This window comes from Denticeps clupeoides, chromosome 3, assembly GCF_900700375.1.
Source record: "Denticeps clupeoides chromosome 3, fDenClu1.1, whole genome shotgun sequence".
NCBI classification, from domain to species: Eukaryota; Metazoa; Chordata; class Actinopteri; order Clupeiformes; family Denticipitidae; genus Denticeps; species Denticeps clupeoides.
The window spans coordinates 836,748-860,684 of NC_041709.1; the positions used below are offsets into that span (position 1 = coordinate 836,748).

The window sequence follows — 23,937 nt, forward strand, 5'->3', positions numbered from 1 at the left end:
CATGGCCGTAATGTTGCATTATGATCAAATATTTGGTACAGGCAGGCACAAAAACAAAGTGTTGGCCAAAGAGTTAATCCATGGTCATATAAAACCATAACACATTTCCCATGTAAACCAGGGTCATATAAAACCATAACACATTTCCCACGTAAACCAGGGTCATATAAAACCATAACACATTTCCCACGTAAACCAGGGTCATATCAAACCATAACACATTTCCCACGTAAACCGTGGTCATATAAAACCATAACACATTTCCCACGTAAACCAGGGTCATATCAAACCATAACACATTTCCCACGTAAACCGTGGTCATATAAAACCATAACACATTTCCCACGTAAACCAGGGTCATATCAAACCATAACACATTTCCCACGTAAACCGTGGTCATATAAAACCATAACACATTTCCCACGTAAACCGTGGTCATATAAAACCATAACACATTTCCCACGTAAACCATGATCATATAAAACCATAACACATTTCCCACGTAAACCGTGGTCATATAAAACCATAACACATTTCCCACGTAAACCAGGGTCATATCAAACCATAACACATTTCCCACGTAAACCATGGTCATATCAAACCATAACACATTTCCCACGTAAACCATGGTCATATAAAACCATAACACATTTCCCACGTAAACCGTGGTCATATAAAACCATAACACATTTCCCACGTAAACCATGATCATATAAAACCATAACACATTTCCCACGTAAACCATGGTCATATCAAACCATAACACATTTCCCACGTAAACCATGGTCATATAAAACCATAACACATTTCCCACGTAAACCGTGGTCATATAAAACCATAACACATTTCCCACGTAAACCATGATCATATAAAACCATAACACATTTCCCACGTAAACCAGGGTCATATCAAACCATAACACATTTCCCACGTAAACCATGGTCATATAAAACCATATCACATTTCCCACGTAAACCAGGGTCATATCAAACCATAACACATTTCCCACGTAAACCATGGTCATATAAAACCATAACACATTTCCCACGTAAACCATGGTCATATAAAACCATAACACATTTCCCACGTAAACCGTGGTCATATAAAACCATAACACATTTCCCACGTAAACCAGGGTCATATAAAACCATAACACATTTCCCACGTAAACCATGATCATATAAAACCATAACACATTTCCCACATATTTGATGTATTTTTGGAGCTAAAATATTAGTTTGGGGTTAATCAGAGTCTCTTTAATTGATGGTAGGAATGAAGACTGAATGCTGTAACTAAATCAAAAAGGGTGTGCACATTTCTACAAGCAGCTTTTTGTACATTTTCCCCTAATAAATGTCTTTGTTTTTCCATTGAATTATAGGTCACATTTAAGGTGTGGAAATCATCTATTTTTTATAGCATTAAAACCTGACTTTTGATATCCACTGTAAATGTGAAGAAAGTTGAAGTGGAAAAAAGTAAAGTGATTGTAATTGTGGAACACTGCAGCACAGCACACGGTGCACACAACAAAATGTGTCCTCTGCATTTAACCCATCACCCTGAGTGAGCAGTGGGCAGATATGACAGGCGCCCGGGGAGCAGTGTGTGGGGATGGGGCTTTACTCAGTGGCACCTCAGTGGCTCCTTGGCAGTTCGGGGATTTGATCCAGCAACCTTCTGATTGTGGGGCCGCTTCCATAAACACTAGGTCACCACTGCCCAAGCTGAGTGGGTCAGTTAGGACCACAGAAAATGAGAGGCACTGATCAAATATTTGTGCAGAAGCCTTGTCAATGTCCTAAACAGTTTTCAGAATTACTTGACACCACGCTGTGTGCTGTTCAGCAAGCTGACAATAATAAGCAAATAAGTAGAGTGAGAGTGCCACCAGGAGGAGAGCATTGGAACTGAAATACATTATATAATACAAACACACAAGAAAAATGAGCAAACACCACACATTTTATGTACATCTACGAGTAAATATTCTTATAAATAGAACAAGATACAACACATCACCTAAAGAGTGCTTAGCAAAATGAAATATTTCACAATCAAGTGTTCTTTCTTCCTTTAGACATTTTCTTGCTCCATTAGGTTGAAGACATGCTCAACATCATATACAGCCCATACCAACATTTGTTTACTAATTTGCTAACAGACATTCAAGTACCCCATCTGTCCATGTATTTACACAAAACAAACTTCACTTCACTTTAATTCTGTTTCTTTTGTGATCTAAATTTACATTCACTTGAGGTTCATGAGGTCCTTCAGGACCATTAAAAATCATATGTGACATTCTTCCATTCATACAGTTATAAAATTAATGTATTTTGTCTATACATTTACAATGACACCTAAATAATATTTTACAATAAAAAATAATATTTGTTTGCATTGTGAGTGTTACACTAGTAAGCAGTATCAAGCAAAGACTACGTCAACCAGTTTAAAAAAAGATTCCATAGCTGAAGCCTGGAAGTGGTCAGTGTTTGAAGCCAACTTTATATTGGCATCTTAATACGATATATTCAAAAAGCATATTATTGAATGAATGTTACTTATTATTAGCTAAGTTTTAAATCTTTAAACTATCATCTATCTGTCTGTCTGTGTTTGTTATTGACCTGATTCTATGAGCAGTGAATGGCCCCAGCATGTCTCATTGCTCTGTCTGCATCTGGACAGGAATGGCCACTTCTGCTGGAAGGGTGGAGGCTGAAGCTGGAAGCAGAGTTTCCACAGAGAGGATGCCATCTGGAGACATGGAGGTTCTGATATGCTGCCGGTCCACCGCTGGCGGGAGTCTAACAACAACAAATAATCATTTGGTGAGCCATAGAACCGAGCATTCTACTATTACTGATGCCTCTGACATGTCCTTTCCCTGCCAGCCCTCTCGATCCCTGGGGTGGGGGTGAACCTAGGTCAATGCTTCATTAAATCCACTGGGAACACTGGGATCCAAGGGAACAGAAAAATATAACATCATTGATCTGAATGAATGATATATTCTTATTAAATACTTTGTTCTTTACATTTTACATTTAAGGCATTTATCAGATGCTCTTATCCAGAGCGACAAGGCTCAATGCTATAATGCACAATGCATTATAGCATTGAGCATATTTATCAACCATGGAGGTCTGGATTTGAAGTCACACTAACGTTTATGTAATGTCCTTAAAACGAGTCAAAATGACGCTCAGTGGTTTGCTTTCTACCTTGATGAGCGATATTACCATGTGACTTGGAAAGGACCCGCCTCAAGGGTAAGTACTCTCCTTTTCTCCTTCTGCATGATAACACATAGTGAGGTCATTTCCTCACATGGATTATCCTACCACTGCTATGCCGACGACACACAACTCATCTTCTCTTTTCCTTCCTCAAATCTACATGCTGCTTCCAAAATCTCGGCATGTCTAACAGCCCATCACCTCCAACTCAATCCCACTAAAACTGAACTAATATTCATTCCAGCCGATTATTCACTACATCACGATCTTGCCTGGACAACTCACAGATCTCTCCTTCTACAACAGCCCGCAACCTTGGAGCAACAACAGACAACCAACTCTCCTTCTCTACTCACATCATCACTCTTTCCCGCTCATGTAGATTCCTTCTCTACAATAGCAGACAAATCCGCCCTTATCTGTCAACCCAGGCCACCCAACTACTGGTCCAGTCCTTAGTAATCTCAAGACTGGACTACTACAACTACCTTCTAGCTGGTCTACCTCTATGTTCCATCCGACCTCTACAACTCATACAAAATGCCAAGTTCTCCCACACCGCCCCTCTGCTACGTTCCCTCCACCGGCTCCCAGTAGCTGCACGCATCAGGTTCTAAATACTGATGCTGGCCTACAAAGCCAAACATGGAGTAGCACCATCCTACCTCACAGCCCTTATTACACCTCGCACTGCACCTGGTATACTCCGAGCCTCCAGTACTGCTAGTGAACCAGACTTGATCCCCACACACTGCTCCCTGGGCACCTGTCATGGGTGCCCACTGCTCACCAAGGGTGATGGTTAAAAGCAGAGGACACATTTTGTTGTGCACCGTGTGCTGTGCTGCAGTGTATCACTTCACTTTCACTTGCATACTTACTTGTATTTCCTTGAAAACCTCCTTGAGACTTTTCCATTTTCATCTTGCCGTTCCTCATGTTTACCTTAAAATTTGACAAAACAGTTTACATTTTATACAAATAAATTATAATACATTTTTGATTCTGCACTGTTTTTCAGTTAATTGAAAACTTAGCACCATTCAAAGCACTCTGTCATCATGCCAGCAGGATACTATAAAAATGTACAGTCCCCAAGGGAGCCTGTCATTTAAAGCTATAGAGCCAAATCCTAATTCTAGTCCATTTTAGAACTGATTTGAACAATGCCACATGATAACATTTGAGCTACTTAACCACAATGCAAGATTCTTTTGACAAAAGAAAGTTTACCTGCTATTTCCAGGTAACCTTCCTTAGTCTTAATTGCAATATCCTCAGGTGAGAACTGACTGACGTCCAGAGAAATCCTCCAGCTGCCCTGTCCAGTCCTTATTTCTCTCAGCCCTTCCGAGACGTGACTTCTGGGACTGGGTGCACCGGCGGTCTGCGTGGTGGAGGGAGAACAGAGCGGTGCGAGCACGTACCCCGGCAAGGAGTATGCAGACAGCCTCCTCCGGGCCCAGTCAATCCAGGTCACATCGGTGGGCTCAACAAAAGAAGGCAGGCCGATATCTTGATCAATTGGTCGCTTGGGTGGCGATGAGTGACGCAATGAGTCCCAGTCACAGCCTCGCTGGAAGAGTGGCCGGGGTGCTGTTTTGTTGTGGTCAGCCATCACTTAGACCCAAGAAGCCAAAGGGTGAATGGTTGAAAATCCCCCACCAAATTAGAAGACAAGGGTAGCTCAGGTTTACTGGAAAGTTCTAAGATTCATAACGGAAGAGATTACCCTGAGGCAGAGCTTCAAACAGCCGTCCAGACAACACCCACACTCTTTATATACAGAACTATTCATTACAGGCGCAACCAAGCAGAAAGAATTATTAGCTTGGACTCGTCAGGCTTTAGCAAGGCCAGCGTTTCACTCCTTTTCTGCTTTCAGAAGGGATGATGCAAATCAGCTACATTAACGGCCCTTACAGGAAAATGGCAAATAGTTGGTGGACAACTACTGGCCAGTGGAGACGGTGTTGCCTGCTGATGAACTCTGCAGTCCTGTCACATCCCAGGGCTCTTTGTCTTACCGTGGCAACCGCAGCCCAATCCTTCAGGACAGAAAAGAATGTTTACGTGCTACTTAAAGTCCCGAAGCGTTGTTCTTCATGTAAACACCACTCACGCGTTGCTGCTTTAAACGTAAAAAAGCATATAGCTCTTAAAACTAATGCTGTCTTGTCTTTTTTTTATTTGCATGTTCTTCTTTGTTAAAAGTTAAACATTAATTCTGTAGCAATAACAGAAAAACTTTGTTCATCTGCTTTTATTACATTTCTCATAAAACTAAGACTTTACAGCAATGTGTGCTTTCAGACCTCACACACACATTGCGAATACAATCGTATATTACAGATTATGTGCATTAACAGGTTTTACTCCTAAAAATGAAATATTATAGATTGTACATATGGGGAATTTTCAGTCCTTTCTGATACCATGACACCAAGCACCATGCATTCCACAAAAACACCCTGGCGTCTCATCATTTTGAGTGACGCCATCTTTGCTCACGCAGATGGAGCTCTACTGCATCCACAGAAATGTCATCCTGCTAACAGTAACATTATTACTGGATTCCATTACGACAAGAAACTTTTTTCATGTAATCCACCCTTGGAAAGGTAAGATTTTTCCTGATATTAATTGTTTGCAGATTTGGACAGTGTCCTGTGTAATGAAAAAAGCAAAGTGACACAGATGTCAGTTAGAATTTGGTTCAGTCTGTCCTTCATTGATATCTTCACAACTTCTCCTCCAATCCATCAGCCTGGCTTGATATCCTGACAAAACATAAGCAAGTGAGAACGTGACCCACCTAGACAGGGTACATGCATGCCTGCTTCCATTTAACACACTAGCTACTGTACAGGAGTTCTGTGTTCATGCAAGATCTTGTCCAAATCCATGGTCTGTACCTGTTAGGTTTCCTGGTCTGGAGAACTATTGCCGTAATTACTGTAATTAACACCAGTGCACCAACCACAGTGCCCACCGCAATGCCAACAACATTCATTTCAGTATCTGAAATGTAGACAAAGACAGCACATTTCTTCAGACCTTGTGCACATTAGAAATGATTTTTCTTAATTTACCATGTATACAAAACAGACACTTTTGAGCAAATAGCAAATTGTTGCAGAACCAATTACAGCACAAAAAAAGGAAAAGTGAAGTGATTGTCACATGTCATACACAGCAGCACAGCACACAGTGCACACAGTGAAATTTGTCCTCTGCATTTAACCCATCACCCTGAGTGAGCAGTGGGCACCATGACAGGCGCCCGGGGAGCAGTGTGTGGGGACGGTGCTTTGCTCAGTGGCACCTTGGAAACTCACACGCATGGCCATTTCATCACTTTTAGTTACAAGAGAACTGAGAATGTGTTCTTGGCAGTTGTTAGTTCTTTCTTACCAGCAACACACTCTAAAGAATCACCAGACCATCGGCCGTCACTCTGGCACTTGCGCTCTGCTGCCCCCTGCAGGGTGTAACCTGCATCGCAGGAAAACGTTAGTGTTGATCCCTGCAGATATGTTGTGCCCTCCTTCTTGCCGTTCTTCGGTGGGGGAATCCATCCACAGGACACCACTAGAGGGGAAGCAGCGCAAATAAGCCAACTTGACAGATTTAAATGTCTTTTCATTTGAAAATTAAAGGGAGAGGCAATACCTGGTTCTAGGGCCACCACCACTGACATATGGCTATTGAAGGAGTGACGAGTGGCATTTCCCAAATCCGCACTACGGCTGACAAGAGTATCATATTTGCAAAACTGAGATCCTTTGCCAGAGCACATTACTGATGTTACATTAAAAGAGGATCATCTGTGTTGCTGGGAAGCTCAAAGACGGGTCGGAAATATGGGTTGTGCTTTGGTGCATAGAAGTAAGTGTCCAGTAAAAAAGCAGAATCATAGGTGAAGAGGGAGGACTCATTCAGGATTGCCCCTGGAGAACATTTAATAAATGTTTTTATGATGGAAGTATCTCATTAATACACGATAATCAGTATATCAAAGAATTATTCTTACTCACAGCTGGCCCCAAATGAGAACAGTTCCTCGGCGTTGCTGTTGGCTAAGAAAATCTCCTTATCTCTGGAGATGAGGTCATCCGTAGGGTCATCATTCATGTTTCCCAGCAGGCCTTCTACTGAATTCCGGAAGTCCTCTGGCAGGAGCACGGTGACAACAATGGTCCTCTCCCTTAGTCTCACTTCCACTCCCGCGCCGGAGGGAAACATGACCGTCACATTCTGTGGTGTGGGGGAGAACACGAAAACACCTGCAGAGTGGGACATTTTTAAACTGTTATCTCTAACAGTGTTAGATTTATGGTCATCTTTAATAATATAGTAATCATAATAGCTTAAACACTTTTTCTAGTAGTATTTGTCCAATACGCATTCAGATCCTTTAAGTTAAAACGTAGAAATGTAAAAACTTGTACATTTAATAATTACAATAAACTCACATTTCAAAAGTAAGAAAACGCACAAATAACTGAAAACAGCCTTACCGTCTAAATCCATCCAGGTTTGCTCGGAGAAGGAGAGAGGTGCCTGGTTCCGCAGAACCTCAAGGCTGCTGAAGAGCCTGCTGAGACGTACCTCAATCACATCGGAGTTTCCCTCCTTCATAGCCACTGCTGACAGCTTGGTGGCATTCACTGCTCAATGTACACATACAGGAGAAGCCCTAAATCCACAAGGCCCCTGGCATTCCACGTGGCAATGCAGCCAATTGTCTAGATGATTTTCGGAAGTTGCTTTCTTACCTAGTGGCTCAGTCAGCTGCTCTGTTCTGCCCTGCACCAGCAGTCCTTTTTCAGCAGCAACGACTAATGAATATTCCCCTTTACCATTAAACGTGTAACTCACATTGTCAAAAGTAATAAAGTGTGGATCTCCAAACACAAAACCTGTGGACCAATACAAAAGGAATACATTTCATACCTGTAAAAAATATATATAACATATAACATGGGAACATTTCTGACCTGCTTTTGGGGGTTTGTAGGTCCTGCAGTCACTGGATGGTCTGTGGGTAAAATAGTAGTGGCAGTTCTCAGACCACAGGCAGCAGTAGTAGAAGCTGAGAACATCATAGACCCAGTGTGATGAGCCTGGCACCCTTGGAGGCTTCTTGTAAGGGGGTGAGCCCCAATCATGTCCACGATCTGGGGTGCTTCCGCCAATGGAGTCGAACGTCAGGACCTGGGCTCCTGTGCTGTCATAGCAGCACTGTTGCCCAGCGGCGTACTCGGAGCTACCAGGCCAAAAAAAGACAGCAGGGATGAGACGCACATGACAATATGTTAGTGGGATGCTACTCACAAGGCCGATGAAGCACATTTAATACGACCTGATGACAGAAATGATGCAGATTTTACTAATGAAACGTATCAGTAAAAACAGCTCAGGTTAAGCAACACATTTTCCTGCCCACATAGGCATCCGCTGGTTAAATCCTGTGTGCTTTTTTCCTCAGCTGACCAATTTTATCCTCTAGCAACACGCGTGAAAACAGAAGATTGGATAGAAGGTATAATTCAGAAGCCACCACACCTCCGTTGATGCAAGACATGAAGAATTTGGCCAGTTTCCAGTCCTCACTACATGGTATTCTGGTTATGTGGAATACGCTCACCTGGCTTGTATAGCTCTTACACAGTGTACACTTCCAGGGTGGTATGTGCACACGCTTCCCTTCTCCAGATCACAACCATAGTCGGTCTGAGGTAGACAAAGGTAACAACAAGGGAAATTTAAACTACTGAAGCATATGTGTTTTTAGGGGAAACTGCATTTGACAAAGGCAGAGCAAGATCAGACATTTGCACAATTTACAAAGACTGGAATGACAGATAACAGAGTTGGTTTAGGCTGAGAAGGAAGGATTATATTTCAGCGCAGTTCATGCTGACCAAACTTTGTGTGTGATATCACATTACAAGTAAAGGAAATATGTTGGACTTAGAACGCAAAAAAACACAACACAAAAGCCAGTTCTAAGGAGAGTAGAGTTCTATGGAGAGGAACAATGCGCTCTAGATCGGTTCTTCATAAGCTCTGGAGAACCTTTTTATGCTGGAGACCTTTTCTCACTGTAGAAATTAATGCTTTTAGTAACACTTCATATAATTTTCAAACTCTGATGTACTGTGGCTGTGTGTGGATTTTCATAACTGATGATGTGCCACTATTTTAGAGAGATTATTATTATTAATGTGTAATTTAAATAAAGTTACTGACTACTTGACTGAGTTCATTTTTGACAAACGCTACATTTGCACAAATGATTAGATATTGCGCATAATGAGCAACAATCCATACTCACATGAAATCTGCCTGTGTCGGCTCTGGCTTGGGCCAATGTGCACGGACAGTCAATTGTCTCGCTGAGGAAGTTCGGCAAAGTTTTCTCCAGTTGGTCCCATGTCACGCATTTCTTCAAGGCCCATGCAGCAGAGTCCTCTCGATAGCTCTCCTCAAGATGCCAAGCCAGGGCATGGTCTTCACTCCATGCGGCATTCACATTGCTGCACAATGTAAGAGTCACATTTTAGCACTGAGTGTAGATGAAAAAGGAGGCAATTAACCAGACAGTACATAGTACAAGTATAGTATATATATATTTTTGTAACGTTTGCAGATTTACATTTACATTTACAGCATTTATCAGACGACCTTATCCAGAGCGACTTACAATCAGTATTACAGGGACAGTCCCCCCCTGGAGCAACTTAGGGTTAAGTGTCTTGCTCAGGGACACAATGGTAGTAAGTAGGATTTGAACCCGGGTTTCCTGGTTCACAGGCAAGTGTCTTACCCACTAGGCTACTACCACCCAAATCACCCAGATGATTTTAGCAAGAAAAGAAACCGCAGTTGACCAAACCTTGCACCATCAGGATATGTGCTCGAGCTGACACGGATAGCACCCAGTTCCCAGTCCGAGTATGGCTTCTCTGCAACTTTGGGAATGAAGGTGAAGGTACCGTTGTTGGGGTGGCCTCTTTCCAGAGAGTACAGATACGTCCATTCTGCCTTCCATGAATCTGAATAAGGCACTCCTAAAAATAATTTACATATATATGCTTTTTTGCTCAGTTATAAGTGATTAAAATTTTAAAGGTCAGACTGGATGCTTTTTTATTATGGTCCTAAGCAACAAAGGGGATTGTTGCTTATGAAATTATTACATATTCTGCATGCAAATTGGTATATATGATATAAAAATTACACCTTGCTCTCTGTAGCCCCATAGTTCCAAGTTGACAGCCTCTGCTCTGACTAATGACACATTCCATGTCATCTTCAGAGAGCCCCCAGTGTTGGGGGTGCCATAGTATTGCCACTTTGTGGCATTCTCCAGTTGCACTTTTAACTTTGAATCCAGCTTTCCTGTATGAACTGAAGAAGACAGGAAAACTAATGTTTAAATCAGCCCCGGATAAAGAACAGCAAGAATTTTTTTAAATAATATATGTCTACAAAGCCATGGCCTCAAGAGTGACCCAAACTCCTGTTATTTACTCACCTGATAGCCACGCCCCTTGTCTGCTATTATTCAGTCCCTTGTTTGTGAATATTTCAAATGGAATCCAACCAGTTTCATATAAAAGTGGAGATGTGCAGTGGCCTCTTTTCTCATCGTCCACATAGCCTTCAGTCACAATTTCTTTCTTAAACCTGTTAGCAAGTTGCTTTAATTGAAAAATGTTCAGAGACTCCCATGTGAAATACTTAATGTGGTGTTAAATACATTTTTAACATTCCTACCGACAAAATATATTGGAAATATTGTTAAAACTGACACCTAGGACAACAAAGTCAGTCCCTCCAAACATTGATCCAGAGTATGGAGAAATATCAACGCAAAAATCCTTAAAATCCTCACAGCAGTTTTCTAATGAAACACACGTAGCATGACAGGAACACGTGAGCAATTTCTGGCCACACTGCCCTTCACACATTTGACCTGAAAGTTAAAATAAAGAAAAATGTAAAATTAAAAAAATATTTAGTAGTCTTATTAACTCTACCTGAATAACCAGGCTAACTCTATTTTTGAATATGATGAACTAGTGATCATTAACGAAATACATGTCACTTTCACACCAGCAGTTACCGTACATTTACACTGTAAATATAATAAGATGTGTAAACCTGCTAGCTGGTTTTCACAGTTTAACCAGCAGTGAAAATACGCATTCAAAAATCGATTTTCTTACCTGATGTCAAGGAAATATATAAAACCAGCAGGATAGCAGCAAAACTATAATGCAGTGGCTTTGCCATTAGCTCCTGGTTAAAAGTATTTAACTGCAGTCAGGCAGCAATGTCCACCACCTCCTCCAGTCTTACTACAAAAGTGCTGTCTTCAGTTCAAAGTCTAATTTCACGGTGTGAGCTGCCAACATTCGGGACAGGTATAGGTGAAATATCTAATGTTTACCTAGAGGCCAAGAGATATGAGATGTTTCATAAATTTACAGCATGCACGGTCACAGCAAAGGTCTGTCTGATAACACTCATTCCTCAGATGGGGACTGTGTCCCCAGCTGTGGGTTGAACTGAGACTCACAAGGCAACTATTTGTTATCACAAATATGCGTATTGATAAAGGGTACATACCAGGGCAGCCAATTCTCAGGATGTCCTATTATAATAACTGTACATTACTAAAGAGTTTTGATCTGTCCACATTGAAACCTGTTCAGTTGCTGCATTAGATCTTCATTGCCATAACTGATCATTAACCCAACTCTTAATTATTACCAAGAACAAGATCCATGTCATGTTTTTATCAGTTCCCTAAGCATGACAGACACTCGGCGGCCTACGAAAGCTACCGTGGGGTCGAGATGATCTGTCACACTGTCCATGTTCCCCTTGGCGTTTCTGAAGGCGGAGAGTACCGACATATTCATGCGACCGGACCTCGATGGCCTACGAAAGCTACCATGGGTTCAGGCACTCCCGTTGTTAACCAAGATGAGGAGAGCGGCGGACTTCCCAGCGGGGCGAGCCGGAGACTGACGGAGTGACATGCCGGTCCCCCACGGACAAGCCGTGCTTTGGCCCGGGCCTGAAGCCGCCGGTGCAGGACAGCCACCACTCGTCCTGTTTCTTCCCCCCTTTCATGGACCATTTTTTGGCACACCCAGAGGTCATGCATTTGAGGGGGGGTAATGTCATGATCTGGTCCGGGAGGGGCTACTCCTAGTCCAGAGTTCGTACCGGAGTTTCATGTTCATCCTGTGTAATGTTCCCTGATTGCATAAAACTATCCTGTTCGTGTCTGTTTGCTGTCAGGACATTGTTTGGTGATGTTCCCTTGTTGTGTGTATTATGTATTAAACCCCTGTCCTTTGATGTCGTGCGAATGCGTCCTCCTTCCTCGCCATGTCCAGCCCTCGTGACAATAGAATTTAAGATTGAAGAACCCATCTTTACTTTACTTTACTTTATTTAGCAGACGCTTTTATCTAAAGCGACTTACAATTTTTGTATTATTTTGTGCAATGTGTATGCATGTGCGTTTGGAAGTGTTAGATTTGTCTGTAATATTTTTGGAATAAGAGGGTTTTCACCTGCTTCTTAAAAGTGGTGGTAGTCTCGGCTAGTCGTGTGGAGGAGGGCAGGTTGTTCCACCAGCCAGGGACAACAGCGGAGAACAGAGTTGATTGGAATCTGAGACCCAGTGAAGAAGGAATTTTCAGTGTCATTTCATTTGCCGATCTGAGAGAGCGTGCAGGAGTGTAGCTAGGTAGTAGTGTATTGATGTAGGAGGGTGCAGTTTTATTTACAGCCCTGTAGGCAGCATCAAGGATTTGAACTCAATGCGAGCAGCTACCGGGAGCCAGTGGAGAGAGGTGAGAAGAGATTTAAAATGGGTGTATTTCGGCTGATTGAAGATGAGACAGGCTGCCGTATTTTGGATCATCTGGAGTGGTTTTATGGTGACTGCAGAGGCTCCAGCCAGGAGAGAGTTACAATAGTCGAGTTTGGAGATGACCATTGCCTGGACGAGGAGCTGCGTAGCCTGTTGCGAGAGAAAAGGCCTAATCTTGCGAATGTTGTAGAGAGTGAACCTGCAGGATCTGGAGATCATAGCAACGTGATGGTTCAAACTCAGTTTGTCATCGATCCAAACTCCAAGGCTTTTTGCAGATGCCGTGGGTATTAACAGTAGCGAGCCAATTTGAAAGGTTTTGCTGAGGGGAGTTGTTGCCCGGAAAGATCAGAATCTCTGTTTTGGATTGGTTGAGTTGGAGGTGTCGCTCAGACATCCATGCTGATATGTCTGAGAGACAGGCCGAAATTTTTGTTGCTATAGTAGCATCTTCTGGTGGGAATGACAAATAGAGCTGGGTGTATTCAGCGTAAGAGTGATAGGAGAAGCCATGTGATTGGATGATGTGACCAAGTGAGCGGGTGTATATTGAGAATAGAAGGGGGCCAAGAACAGAGCCTTGTGGAACCCCTGTGGTTACCATAGAGAGGACAGATGTCTCACCTCCCCGTGATACCTTGAAAGACCTGTTGTGAAGATAAGAGGTGAACCAATTTAGTACGGTTCCTGTAACTCCTAAATCTGAGAGTGTGGTGAGAAGAATTTCATGTCGAAGGCAGCAGATAGATCAAGTAGGATAAGGACAGATGATCTGGTCATCCATCATTGCCAGGAGGGAGGTTTTAGTTGAATGCCCTTTCCTGAAACCAGACTGAAAAGGGTCGAGAAGATCATTCTCGTGGAGAAATGAAGAAAGTTGAGCCAGGACTGCTCTTTCAAGAATTTTTGAAAGAAAAGGAAGGTTGGAGACTGGGCAGTATCTATCTAATAGAGATGGGTTTAATGTGGGTTTTTTGAGCAGGGGAGCAATGACAGCCTGTTTGAAAGCAGTGGGAAATGTTCCTGTTGTGAGTGAGGAATTTAAGATATGTGTCAGAGCAGATACTATGGTGGGCTGTATGGACTGAAGGAGGTGTGAGGGGATTGGATCCAGGGAGCAAATGGTGGGGTGACTAGACTGGAGAAGTTTAGACACGTCCGATTCCGAGAGGGGAGTAATGGAAGACAGTGTCCTGGTTTCAGAGGTAACAGCAGGATGGGGTCTGGGGTTAGGGGGTGAGAATTGTTTGCTAATGTCAGTCACCTTCTCTGTGAAGAAGGTAGCAAAGTCTTCAGATGAGAGAGAAGTAGAGGGGGGAGGTGGTGGAGGATACAGGAGGCGATTAAAAGTAGAGAATGTCTGTGCATGCAATCCGCAGTGTGGTCCAGCACATGATGGACCAGGGCCCAGGTCGTTCGTTGACTGCTGGGAAGAGACCCTCAGCGGTGTCTGCGGGGGACCAGGTGGGAGGCCTCAAATGGGGAGAGCCAGTGACTCTAGAGAAGTGTTGGAGTTTGGCTAGGAGTTTGGACCAGGTGGTGGGGAGGGCAGAGCAGTACCAACAAATGTATTTCTACATCTCATGTTTGAGGCGCGCCGTCTGTCAGACAGAAGGTCCACAAGGGCCCATACTGGTGTACCACCTCCTGGATTATGATGGTGGCTGTTTGAGGGGCCGTGGGGTGTCCAACTGGGCTGCCTTGGAGAAATGGTCCACAAGTACAAGGATGGTAGTCTAGCGAATTGGATCAGGGCAACCCCATGACAAAATCGAGGGAGACGCAGGACGAGGGATGGTGAGAACATGGATGGTGTGTGTTGGTCTTGTGGGCTGTACAGATAGGGCTGGGTTATCTGACATCCAGAGAGGTCAGGTAGTACGTCCTGGTGGCCCCATTGGAGGGCGTTTGGCCGGCAAGCTGGCGGGACATAGGTGCGGTCTGGACCACCTCACTGGGGCAAGCAGGTAAAACTTAAGAAGAATCAGTTCGGGGGTTTGTGGCTCTCTTTGTATCGGCTGTACAGATAAAAAAATGTGTCAGAACACACCAATGTCAGAAGAATTTTGGAAAACTTGGTCAGAGACAGAAGAAGGTTTTGGCAACATTGGGGTCCAAAATGAAAAGCAGGCAAGGGTAATCTGTGGTTGATATGTAACAAGGTCAATCCAAAAGAAAGCTAACACAGACGCAAGATTAATCAACAAATGAGTTCGCAGTGTTGTTTACGTCACTATTTTATTCCAGTCTCGTGACAGGGCCGCGAAGCCCCCGGTGGCCTAGTTTGGTATTAATGTCTGTGACAAAAACCCATGAAATGTTTGTACCAAATGTTTGGGCCATTTTGAAGAATCCAATGCAAGAAATGATATTTTTGTTGCAGGATAAACTGAAGTTTGCTTGATGAATCAGTTTATTCAGAGTTGCCTCTTTTCATCTTCATGACGGCTTTGTTCACTATTGTCAGTATCCTCGTCAGGATTGGCCACAGGTGATGAGCCCAGCTCAGTCAATCCTGACAGAGCCCCCCCCCTCCAAGGGCTACGTCCCGCATGGCGGCTCCAGACTCTCGGACCTGCACACAAAAATCAGGGCCGATCTATCCGGGTACGTGCAGGCTCTGTCTCCACACGTCCCCTCTGACGCATCTTGCGTGTTTCCCTGCACCGTGCAGGGAGGTGGTTCCCGAGCCTCCGGCTACCATTTCAGGCTGGTGCCTTCTGGGACCATGCAGCCCCTCTCGCTGCACGTCCCTGCTGGCAAGGTGGGGACATTGCCAGAATATCCAGCTAGTCCCTTCTGCAGTAAAGTAAAGTAAAGTGAAGTGATTGTCACACGTGATACACAGCAGCACAGCACACAGTGCACACAGTGAAATTTGTCCTCTGCATTTAACCCATCACCCTGAGTGAGCAGTGGGCAGCCATGACAGGCGCCCGGGGAGCAGTGTGTGCTTTGCTCAGTGGCACCTTGGCGGATCGGGATTCGAACCAGCAACCTTCTGATTACAGGGCCACTTCCTTAACCGCTAGGCCACCACTGCCCCATTGGGACAAGCAGGCCCTCTTCCTGCCTGTCCCAGCTGGGTCCTCATGCCTACCAGGGTGCTCTATGGTGCTCCACCCCTCTGGAGGCGGACACAGGCCCATGCCTGGCCCGCTCTCCGTACCGGCTACCGGAGGATCCAGCTCTGTTGCTTCCCCACCTACCCTCCCGCCAGGATTTCGGGAGGTGCGGCTGCCTTGTCGCCCGCCAGTGCTGGGTCTTCTTGACCCAGATCCTGACTGCCGCTGGATGTGGTGGAGGGGCAGAGTTCGATCCCTGGCCCTCTTCGTGGGTCTCCACTGACCTTGTGACGCTCCTGGACGGGTGTGATTGGCGGAGACATCCTGGCACCGACCGCCCAACCGGCGTCATCCTGGTCGGTGTCCGTGTCTCCCTTGTCTTCCTCATACCCCCGGAAGTCACGTGGGTCATCACAGATGTCATGATAATCTTGGACGCACGCGATGGGTGGAGCCATCCCGGCACCGAACGGCCAAAGAAAATCCACGTCAACACCGCTTTCGTCATCCGTGTCCTCCCACCGGTGACTCCGAGGGTCGTCCACCCTGCGGACGTCCTGGACCCATGGCACGATCAGCTCCCATTTGCAGTAATCTGGCCATTCGGGCTGGAGCCTGCCCACCTCCTCGCTGGAGGAACGCTGCCATGGTCGTCTCTCACACCCCTGGAAGTGACGTAGGTCCCCACGAACCTAGCAACGATCGTGGACGGGCGCGATGGGTGGAGCCCAACTCGTGTCTCCCGTGCTCTTGTCGTCGTCCGTGTTGTCCCAGTCCACGGGGAGCCTGGCCAGCAGAGCGCAGAGTTCCTGGCTCGACATGGCGAAGATCGTGGGGGTCGCATCCTCTGCGCTCGCTGGCCACGTCACTTCCTCGCTGCTGCCGACGGCATCTTCTTCGCTCCACCCACTCACCCGCTGACGTTGCCGCTTCCAGGTTTCGCGGATTCTCCTGGGGGTGTCGTCATCACGCAGCGCCGCGTGACATGGCTCGCTGGGAAGAAACCGCTCAACCAGAACGAGTTGTGCGTCTCTCCGCTGGCGTCCGCTTTTACTGCGGCTGGCCCTAAAACCCGCTCCTTCTCTGCCTTCTTCCTCTGTGCTTTTGGGGGGAGTGCCTACAATCTGTCACTACTGCGTTCTGACGGGGGAGGGAAGCACAGAATCAGGACATGCTGGGAAGGGAGTTTTTATTATAAATAAACAATAAATAAATACAAATAAACGATGGTGCGGTGGCCAAGAACGGGAAACAAAGGGGAGAACTCAAACTAACTCGCAGGCGTGTGGCGATTGCCAGAACTCAAAATACAGCCATTCACAAACGTGCACTAAAGTCCACTCCTGAAGGGGCGGAAATCTCCGGCTTTTATGGGCCTTCAGGATTGGCCACAGGTGATGAGCCCAGCTGCAGTCAATCCTGACAGTCATGGTATGACATGGGTGTGGAGAGGAGAATGTCAACTGTTACACACAACCAAACAAGCATACTTTTATGTGCTTCAGACGAGCACAGTGGACTCAGCTCAGCTAACCAACACCAGAACAGCCTAAAGGAGGTCCAAACGTTAGCAAAAAAGGCCACAGAAACACACACAAAGCTAACAACAAAGGGATCTATCACACAAAGCAACAACACACACAAATGAGCTCCCCAACAGAGCTCCTTGCAGATCTCTGTGGACCATGGGGACCTCCCAAAATAGTAAGGGCCTAGCAGACCCTGGTGACCTCCCAAACTCCATCTGAAGTCACTTTATATAGGTGGAGGTGACCAATGGCAGATGGTAGGTGGAGCTGGTAGGCTTCAACTCCTCCCATGAAGTCCACCTAAAAGGGACAGGACACAAAAACACAGCCAGACGCACAGAACACGTGCAATCATACATCCAGGGACATGACATAACAGCAGGTATAAAAGTGTGATCTCACCGCAAGAGAAATATGATAGACCAGTATCCATTCTATTAAAAATGTGTATAAAATTAATGTAGAGGTCAGATGCACAAACTATTAATTTTGCTTAATCAGTTCAACAGGTCATAATGCATTAAAAGGCATGTTAAGACTATGTTCTGAAAAACATAAAAATCATAAAGGAATCTGTTCACAGCTTTTAAAGAAACACTTAGACGTGTTTAATGTTTAGAAATGTTCTCTGTTTGTGCTATGTACATAAAAACCTTATAATAAAACTGAGCCACACATTCTTAAATGTTTCCTGCACTTGCACTGTGGGCGTTAAAATATTCCAGTCATCTAACCAAACCGGCTCTGTTCGTTTCATTTTCTTCATGGCCATAAAAGTAAAAAAAAGTCAAATAGTAAATTCATTAGAGGAAGACGGAGCAATTCTGGTCACTGTGTTCTGAAAATGGCCTGAAAATAAAGAGTACAATTTGGCCAAGAAGAAAACAGATTTTTTTTTTTACCTTTTAATATGTCTGAGCCGCAAACCATCAGACGTAGCAGTATTGACAGCCCACCTAACAGTAAGTACACTTTCCGTTTTTGGTTTTGATATTTGTCGATTTATGATCATGTAGTACTTTTATTTTTTTTTTAACATAGCTCGGATCAATGATTGGTTTTCTAATCCTTCTTATGAATGCGTTCCCATGTGTCTGGTTAAATTCTGAAAGGGAAGGTCTATTGGCAATATATATATTGAATTTTATATACAGATGATGTACAGTTTAAGACCTGTTCCTATATAAAGTATGGGTATAGGGTGTGGCACACCTACGTTTCCATGTGTGCAAGGTTCAGGATATAACCAGTGAAATACCTCCTGTCATTGCTATGTTCTGGCACAGCCTTCAGTAGAGGAGTGTTCTCTGATGTATTCTGTAGTGAATGCTCTCTACGTCAGGAATAATAAATGCCTCTTTTGTTTGACAGTGTCACAAATTCGGCCAGAAAAAAGAATTGTGCTACTGGGCTCAAACAGTAAAGCAAAACTCTTCTGTGGGAATACAATTCTTGGGAGAGAGGTTTTTAAAGAATCACCAGCAACATGTGAAAGGCATGATGGACTCGTGTCAGGAAGGCGTCTGGCTGTGATCAACACTGTTAACATGTCTCACAAAGAGCAAAAAGAGCAAGAAGTAGAGAGATTTGTTTCTTTAGTTTGCCCTGGACCTCACTGCCTGCTGCTAGTTCTGCAGCCTGGAAGGATTACTGAAGAAGAGCGCAGTATCTCAAAAGAGACCTTGTCTTTGTTTGGACCTGAAGCAGCTAAGTACATGATGATACTCTTCATGCATGGAGAGCAACAGGAGATGAACCCAGCACCAGCTGTGGATTCTAGTTTGCAGCATCTTCTTCAAGACTGTGAGGGTCGTTATCATGAGCTCAAGTTGAAGGGTGACCATTCTCAAGTCATTGCACTATTCAAACGCATTGAGGAGATGACTGAAGCAAATAGGGGAGTTCATTTGATTTGTTCAGTGAAGGATACCAAGTCTCTCACCATGACAACTGAAAAACAACACAACTTTCAGATGGATGCTTCATCAGGTAAGGGTATTTCATGAAAAGGTCTGTGTAAAAGAGCATTTTAAGACACATTTCAATGACACAAGACCATTGAAACGTGAATGCAAGCACAAATTCATATGTACCTCAGCTGCACTGTATGTAATATTGTTTTTTCTTCTCCAATACATGAATGCAGGTGCCCTAAAGCGGGGAAAGAGTATTACAATACAGCCATGTAAGTCATTTTTTAAAGTACACTAAAAAAGAAAATTCATTGGATTTTCTTCATTAAATAATGGACATTGGTCCATTACACAGGATTCGTTTGATTTAGGCTGTCCTAATTGTTTTGCGTTTTTTAAGTTGGTTCGACTCTGTGATGCATTTTGTTAAAACAGTTAGTCAAATCCATGTGAGCTGAAAAAGCAACATTCCCTTTCTTCAAATCTCATTCTGTTTCATAAAACTGATGGTAATCTTGCTGTGATTTTTGTCTGTCATTGAAGGTTCACAACTTATTGACTCGTCTGTCAGAAGCAACAGACACATCCGACGGGCAAAGTGTAAGTGTTACACTAGACGTCATAAAACAAATCTGTGCAGCATTTGAACTCATTCAAATGTACATCAAAAAGATTCTTTGTACTTTTTCTGGAGTCTGATGAAGTCAAAAGGTTGTAGTTTTGCATACAGATTGAACATGTAGGAAAAAAACAGTGTCCGTTGTAAATTAAAACCAAATCAGAACAACAAATTACAACAATAATCAGATATTTTAACGCAAAGACATGTAAATATAGTGAGAGGAGCTTAAAGAGATATCAGGGAATTCATAACTCTACGAATTTGCATCAACTTAATGAGTCTAATCAACAACAGTGGCCGGAAAAATAAATACAAATAAAAAGTCCCGCTTGTTGCCATATGATTAGAAAATTACACCCTTTAATCATTAAAGTTACTATTTGAGATTATAGCATTGTTGAGGTGTTCAGAGAGAAAACAACAATTCTGATCCTAAACATGTTGATCATACTGAACATGAAATGAAAGGATTCCAATTCCTGATCAGTTATTATCAAATTGTTTACCGTGGGACATGGTTTATTATGTGCAACGTAATACTGGTAATCTAAAATGTCCCAAATCCTGGTTATTATTAGTTATTAGTCGTCAGCCACATCTAAATTCCACATTGTAAGGGATACAGTCTTTAGTCCATGTTCATTTTATACCTTGTCGGAGTGGATCTGGATTTGGAAATGTCTCGGTTTCTATGGCCCCGGGTCTTTTAGGATATGTTGATCCTTTTTATTCAAATTAAAGCATGGAGATTCTATTCCTTGCTAGAAACCAATGTTACAGAAAAACCCAAAATAAAAGACAGGAGAAAAGCAGAGAGAAAAAGCCTGAACCAAGCAACAGAGAGGTCGCCTGGTCTCCTGGTCCAGGAGATAAATGGAGGCAAAGGCATAGAAACTGGGGGGACAATCCCCAAAGGGCCCCCCCCCAGCTCCCGATGGAGAGGAAAAGGAAGTAGAAGCCCCCAGGTCCCAGTGAGAAAATTCTTTTATACATTTGACTCCCAAGAAGTTGTCACAGACCAATCAGAATTTGTTGTTTCTGCCCTGTCACGCCCTTGGTGTCTCCTGTCTGGGGCCGACAAAGAGAGAGCAGGGGATCCCAAAACTAATGTCTGCCATTTCACACCTCTTGCTCGGGGGAAGGCCACCTGACACAGACATGGAGAATGGAGGTGATGAACCTCTACGCAAAACAAAGCTGTAGAACGTCATGGACTTGTGATTTCCCATCTTATACATGTATTCATTACTCCATAGCCTCCAAGAGCACTTGGTATTGTATTTAATCTATAAAGAACTGTACACTCGGGGTTAATGAATTTCCTCACTGGTCATCCTTAAATCCCAAAGGTTTGCAAAAATATGATCACTTTAATTCTTGGTTCTTTGACAAGATGTACATTTTGAGCTATTGACTGAGTGATATTCTACAGGAACAGTAAACATACCACACTGGCTACTAAACCAACAGCTGAGAAAAAAACATTGCTTTTTGATGTCTATTGATTTGATAAACATGTCTCTATATCTCAGTTTCATTCTACATTTACACATCTCTGGTTCTCTGCCCTCTTCATTTTATGCAAGTATGGAATATATTACATATTTTGAGAAAGACGTTTTGTAAAGACATCTTGACACTTTCTTTATTTTGCAGCCACTGCAGGGTCAGAGCACAGGGGGACATGTCTCCGAATCGTATTGATCGGAAAGACTGGGCTGGGCAAGAGTGCCACCGGAAACACAATTCTGGGCAGAACTGCATTCAAGTCTTCAGCCAGAATGACATCTGTAACAAAAAAATGCCAAAAAGAAACAGGTCTAGTTTGTGGCAGACAAATATCGGTGGTGGACACGCCAGGTCTGTTTGACACCACACTCTCCAATGAGGAGGTACAGGAAGAGATCATGAAGTGCATTGAGCTGACATCGCCAGGCCCTCATGTCTTTCTCCTGGTGATTGCATTGGGACCTTTCACCCAAGAGGAGAAAGACGCGCTCCAGATGATTAAGGTGACATTTGGTGACCAAGCCAATGCCTACACCATGGTGGTATTCACACGAGGAGATAACGTTGAGGACAATGAGCATATTGAAGAATACATCAAGGAGGGGAATCCAGAAATCCAAAAACTAATCCATGACTGTGGAGGTAGATATCATGTTTTCAACAATAGAGCAAGGAACAAAACGCAACAGGTCACCACTCTGTTAAAGAAAATTGACAGGATGGTATGGGAGAACAAAGAGGGCTACTACAACACCAAGATGTTCCAGGAAGTAGAGAAAATGATTTTCCAAGTCAGATTCTTCAAACAGAGAGAACAAGAGTTAGACCAAATAAAAGCCAAATACGAAGCCAGCATCAAAGACCTGGAAAAGAAAGTAGAAGAGGAGAAGACAAGGAGAAAGGATGGAGAAGTCTTGCTAAAGGAAAGAGAGAGAATCTTTCTGGAATTAAAACAGTTTTCACTGAAAGAGGCGGCTGCATGTGGTCCTGACACAGGGACGACAAAAGATGCGAGGTCCTTCGATAAAGAAAAGAACACTGGAACGTGCACCGACCAACAAACTGCAGAGCGCAAACAAAGGAAGAGGAGGACATTCAAAATGAAATTTTCCTTATCTAAAAAGAGGCACAGCAGCAAGAAGAGAGATCATCCAGATGGAAGTGAAGAGAAGAAAGAGGGCCAGAAGGCGGAGGGCCAGACGGCGGAGGGCCAGACGGCGGAGGGCCAGAAGGTGGAGGGTACGGAGAGTCCCGTAAGTGAAAATAAAGATGCAGGGGAGCTTCCTGAAAAAGTAGCCCTTTCTGACTCAGGAAGTGCAAGTCAGAAGGCATCTGGAGAAGAAGATGATCCAGTAAATTGCCTTCTGAACTCAGTGGAGAACAACAGACAAAAGATGCAGGAATTAATAAAGCAGCATGAGAGCAACTTAAAACTTCAAGCTGAAGCCCTTGAAGTCTTAAGAGCACAGTACATTGACAGAGTAATGTACAGTGAAAAGCACGAAAGGCGCTGTGTGGTACAGTAATGTCCAGTCCCCTGGCCAGTCATTTTAACAACATCTGCTCACTGTGAGTCACTGACACTCTGTGCATGAGTGAGAAACCAGAATATACATAGAGATACATAAAGAATGAGAAGGAGCATCACTCAGCACAGACCACCTCAGCCCTCTGCGTTGTCCCTCCTCGAAATGTCAATCATCTGAACTTGCCATAGTGCTTTAACCTGAGACATTATGAAATGTTTCCCTGACTTCTTGTTGGCACACTGTGAACTGAAAAAAATCAATATCTTTTAAATGTGTGTGTATATATATCCTGCTGTTATATTTTATACAGCAGTATACATAATGTAAAAAATAAATGTTTGTACCTGTCATGGCTGCCCACTGCTCACCAAGGGTGATGGTTAAAAGCAGAGGACACATTTTGTTGTGTGGACCGTGTGCTGTTTTGCAGTGTTTCACAATGAATATCACTTCACTTTCACTTTCATGTAAATAACAATTACATATAAATATATACCACGAAATTTGAGAGCTCCCTAGTTATTTTATCAGACGCATATTTCTCCTACGAGCATATTAATACGTTTTATTCAGATGACAGAAAGAAATCCAGCCACACAATACCGGCTCACTGTCTCCGTC

At 43.7% G+C, this 23,937-nt stretch overlaps 3 protein-coding genes across 3 annotated transcripts; 1 reads left to right on the forward strand and 2 right to left on the reverse strand.

The window, feature by feature from the left end:
• Window positions 1-2,347: 2,347 nt before the first annotated feature.
• LOC114786873 (heat shock protein beta-1-like) lies at window positions 2,348-4,997 on the reverse strand. The gene is made up of 3 exons (XM_028974432.1): window positions 4,482-4,997; window positions 4,130-4,193; window positions 2,348-2,816 (listed from the first exon to the last, which is right to left on the reverse strand). Exons 1-3 carry the CDS (start codon window positions 4,864-4,866, stop codon window positions 2,672-2,674), a joined length of 594 nt encoding a protein of 197 aa, XP_028830265.1. The 5' UTR covers window positions 4,867-4,997; the 3' UTR covers window positions 2,348-2,671.
• A 621-nt stretch (window positions 4,998-5,618) lies between these two features.
• On the reverse strand, window positions 5,619-11,618 carry LOC114786664 (sushi domain-containing protein 2-like). The gene is given in 16 exon segments (XM_028973952.1): window positions 5,619-6,028; window positions 6,164-6,269; window positions 6,663-6,839; window positions 6,921-7,064; window positions 7,067-7,198; window positions 7,286-7,534; window positions 7,769-7,918; window positions 8,027-8,170; window positions 8,249-8,517; window positions 8,899-8,984; window positions 9,589-9,790; window positions 10,150-10,324; window positions 10,497-10,664; window positions 10,792-10,943; window positions 11,034-11,232; window positions 11,486-11,618. Coding segments are annotated over 16 exon segments (2,460 nt in total). The 5' UTR covers window positions 11,553-11,618; the 3' UTR covers window positions 5,619-5,988.
• Window positions 11,619-18,535: 6,917 nt separating this feature from the next.
• LOC114785996 (GTPase IMAP family member 8-like) lies at window positions 18,536-23,669 on the forward strand. The gene is made up of 5 exons (XM_028972692.1): window positions 18,536-18,705; window positions 19,115-19,732; window positions 19,890-19,928; window positions 20,200-20,256; window positions 21,935-23,669. Exons 1-5 carry the CDS (start codon window positions 18,654-18,656, stop codon window positions 23,311-23,313), a joined length of 2,145 nt encoding a protein of 714 aa, XP_028828525.1. The 5' UTR covers window positions 18,536-18,653; the 3' UTR covers window positions 23,314-23,669.
• Window positions 23,670-23,937: the final 268 nt, after the last annotated feature.

Excerpts from the sequence above, each read along its gene's own strand:
- LOC114786873 (XM_028974432.1), bottom strand. The coding sequence starts at position 4,866 with ATGGCTGACCACAACAAAACAGCACCCCGGCCACTCTTCCAGCGAGGC. Across the intron at positions 4,194-4,481 it reads AGGTTACCTGGAAATAGCAG|GTAAACATGAGGAACGGCAA; the intron begins GTAAACTTTCTT and ends TCAAATTTTAAG. Across the intron at positions 2,817-4,129 it reads AGGTTTTCAAGGAAATACAA|ACTCCCGCCAGCGGTGGACC; the intron begins GTAAGTATGCAA and ends TGTTGTTGTTAG.
- LOC114785996 (XM_028972692.1), top strand. The coding sequence starts at position 18,654 with ATGTCTGAGCCGCAAACCATCAGACGTAGCAGTATTGACAGCCCACCT. Across the intron at positions 19,733-19,889 it reads TCAGATGGATGCTTCATCAG|GTGCCCTAAAGCGGGGAAAG; the intron begins GTAAGGGTATTT and ends ACATGAATGCAG. Across the intron at positions 19,929-20,199 it reads GAGTATTACAATACAGCCAT|GTTCACAACTTATTGACTCG; the intron begins GTAAGTCATTTT and ends CTGTCATTGAAG.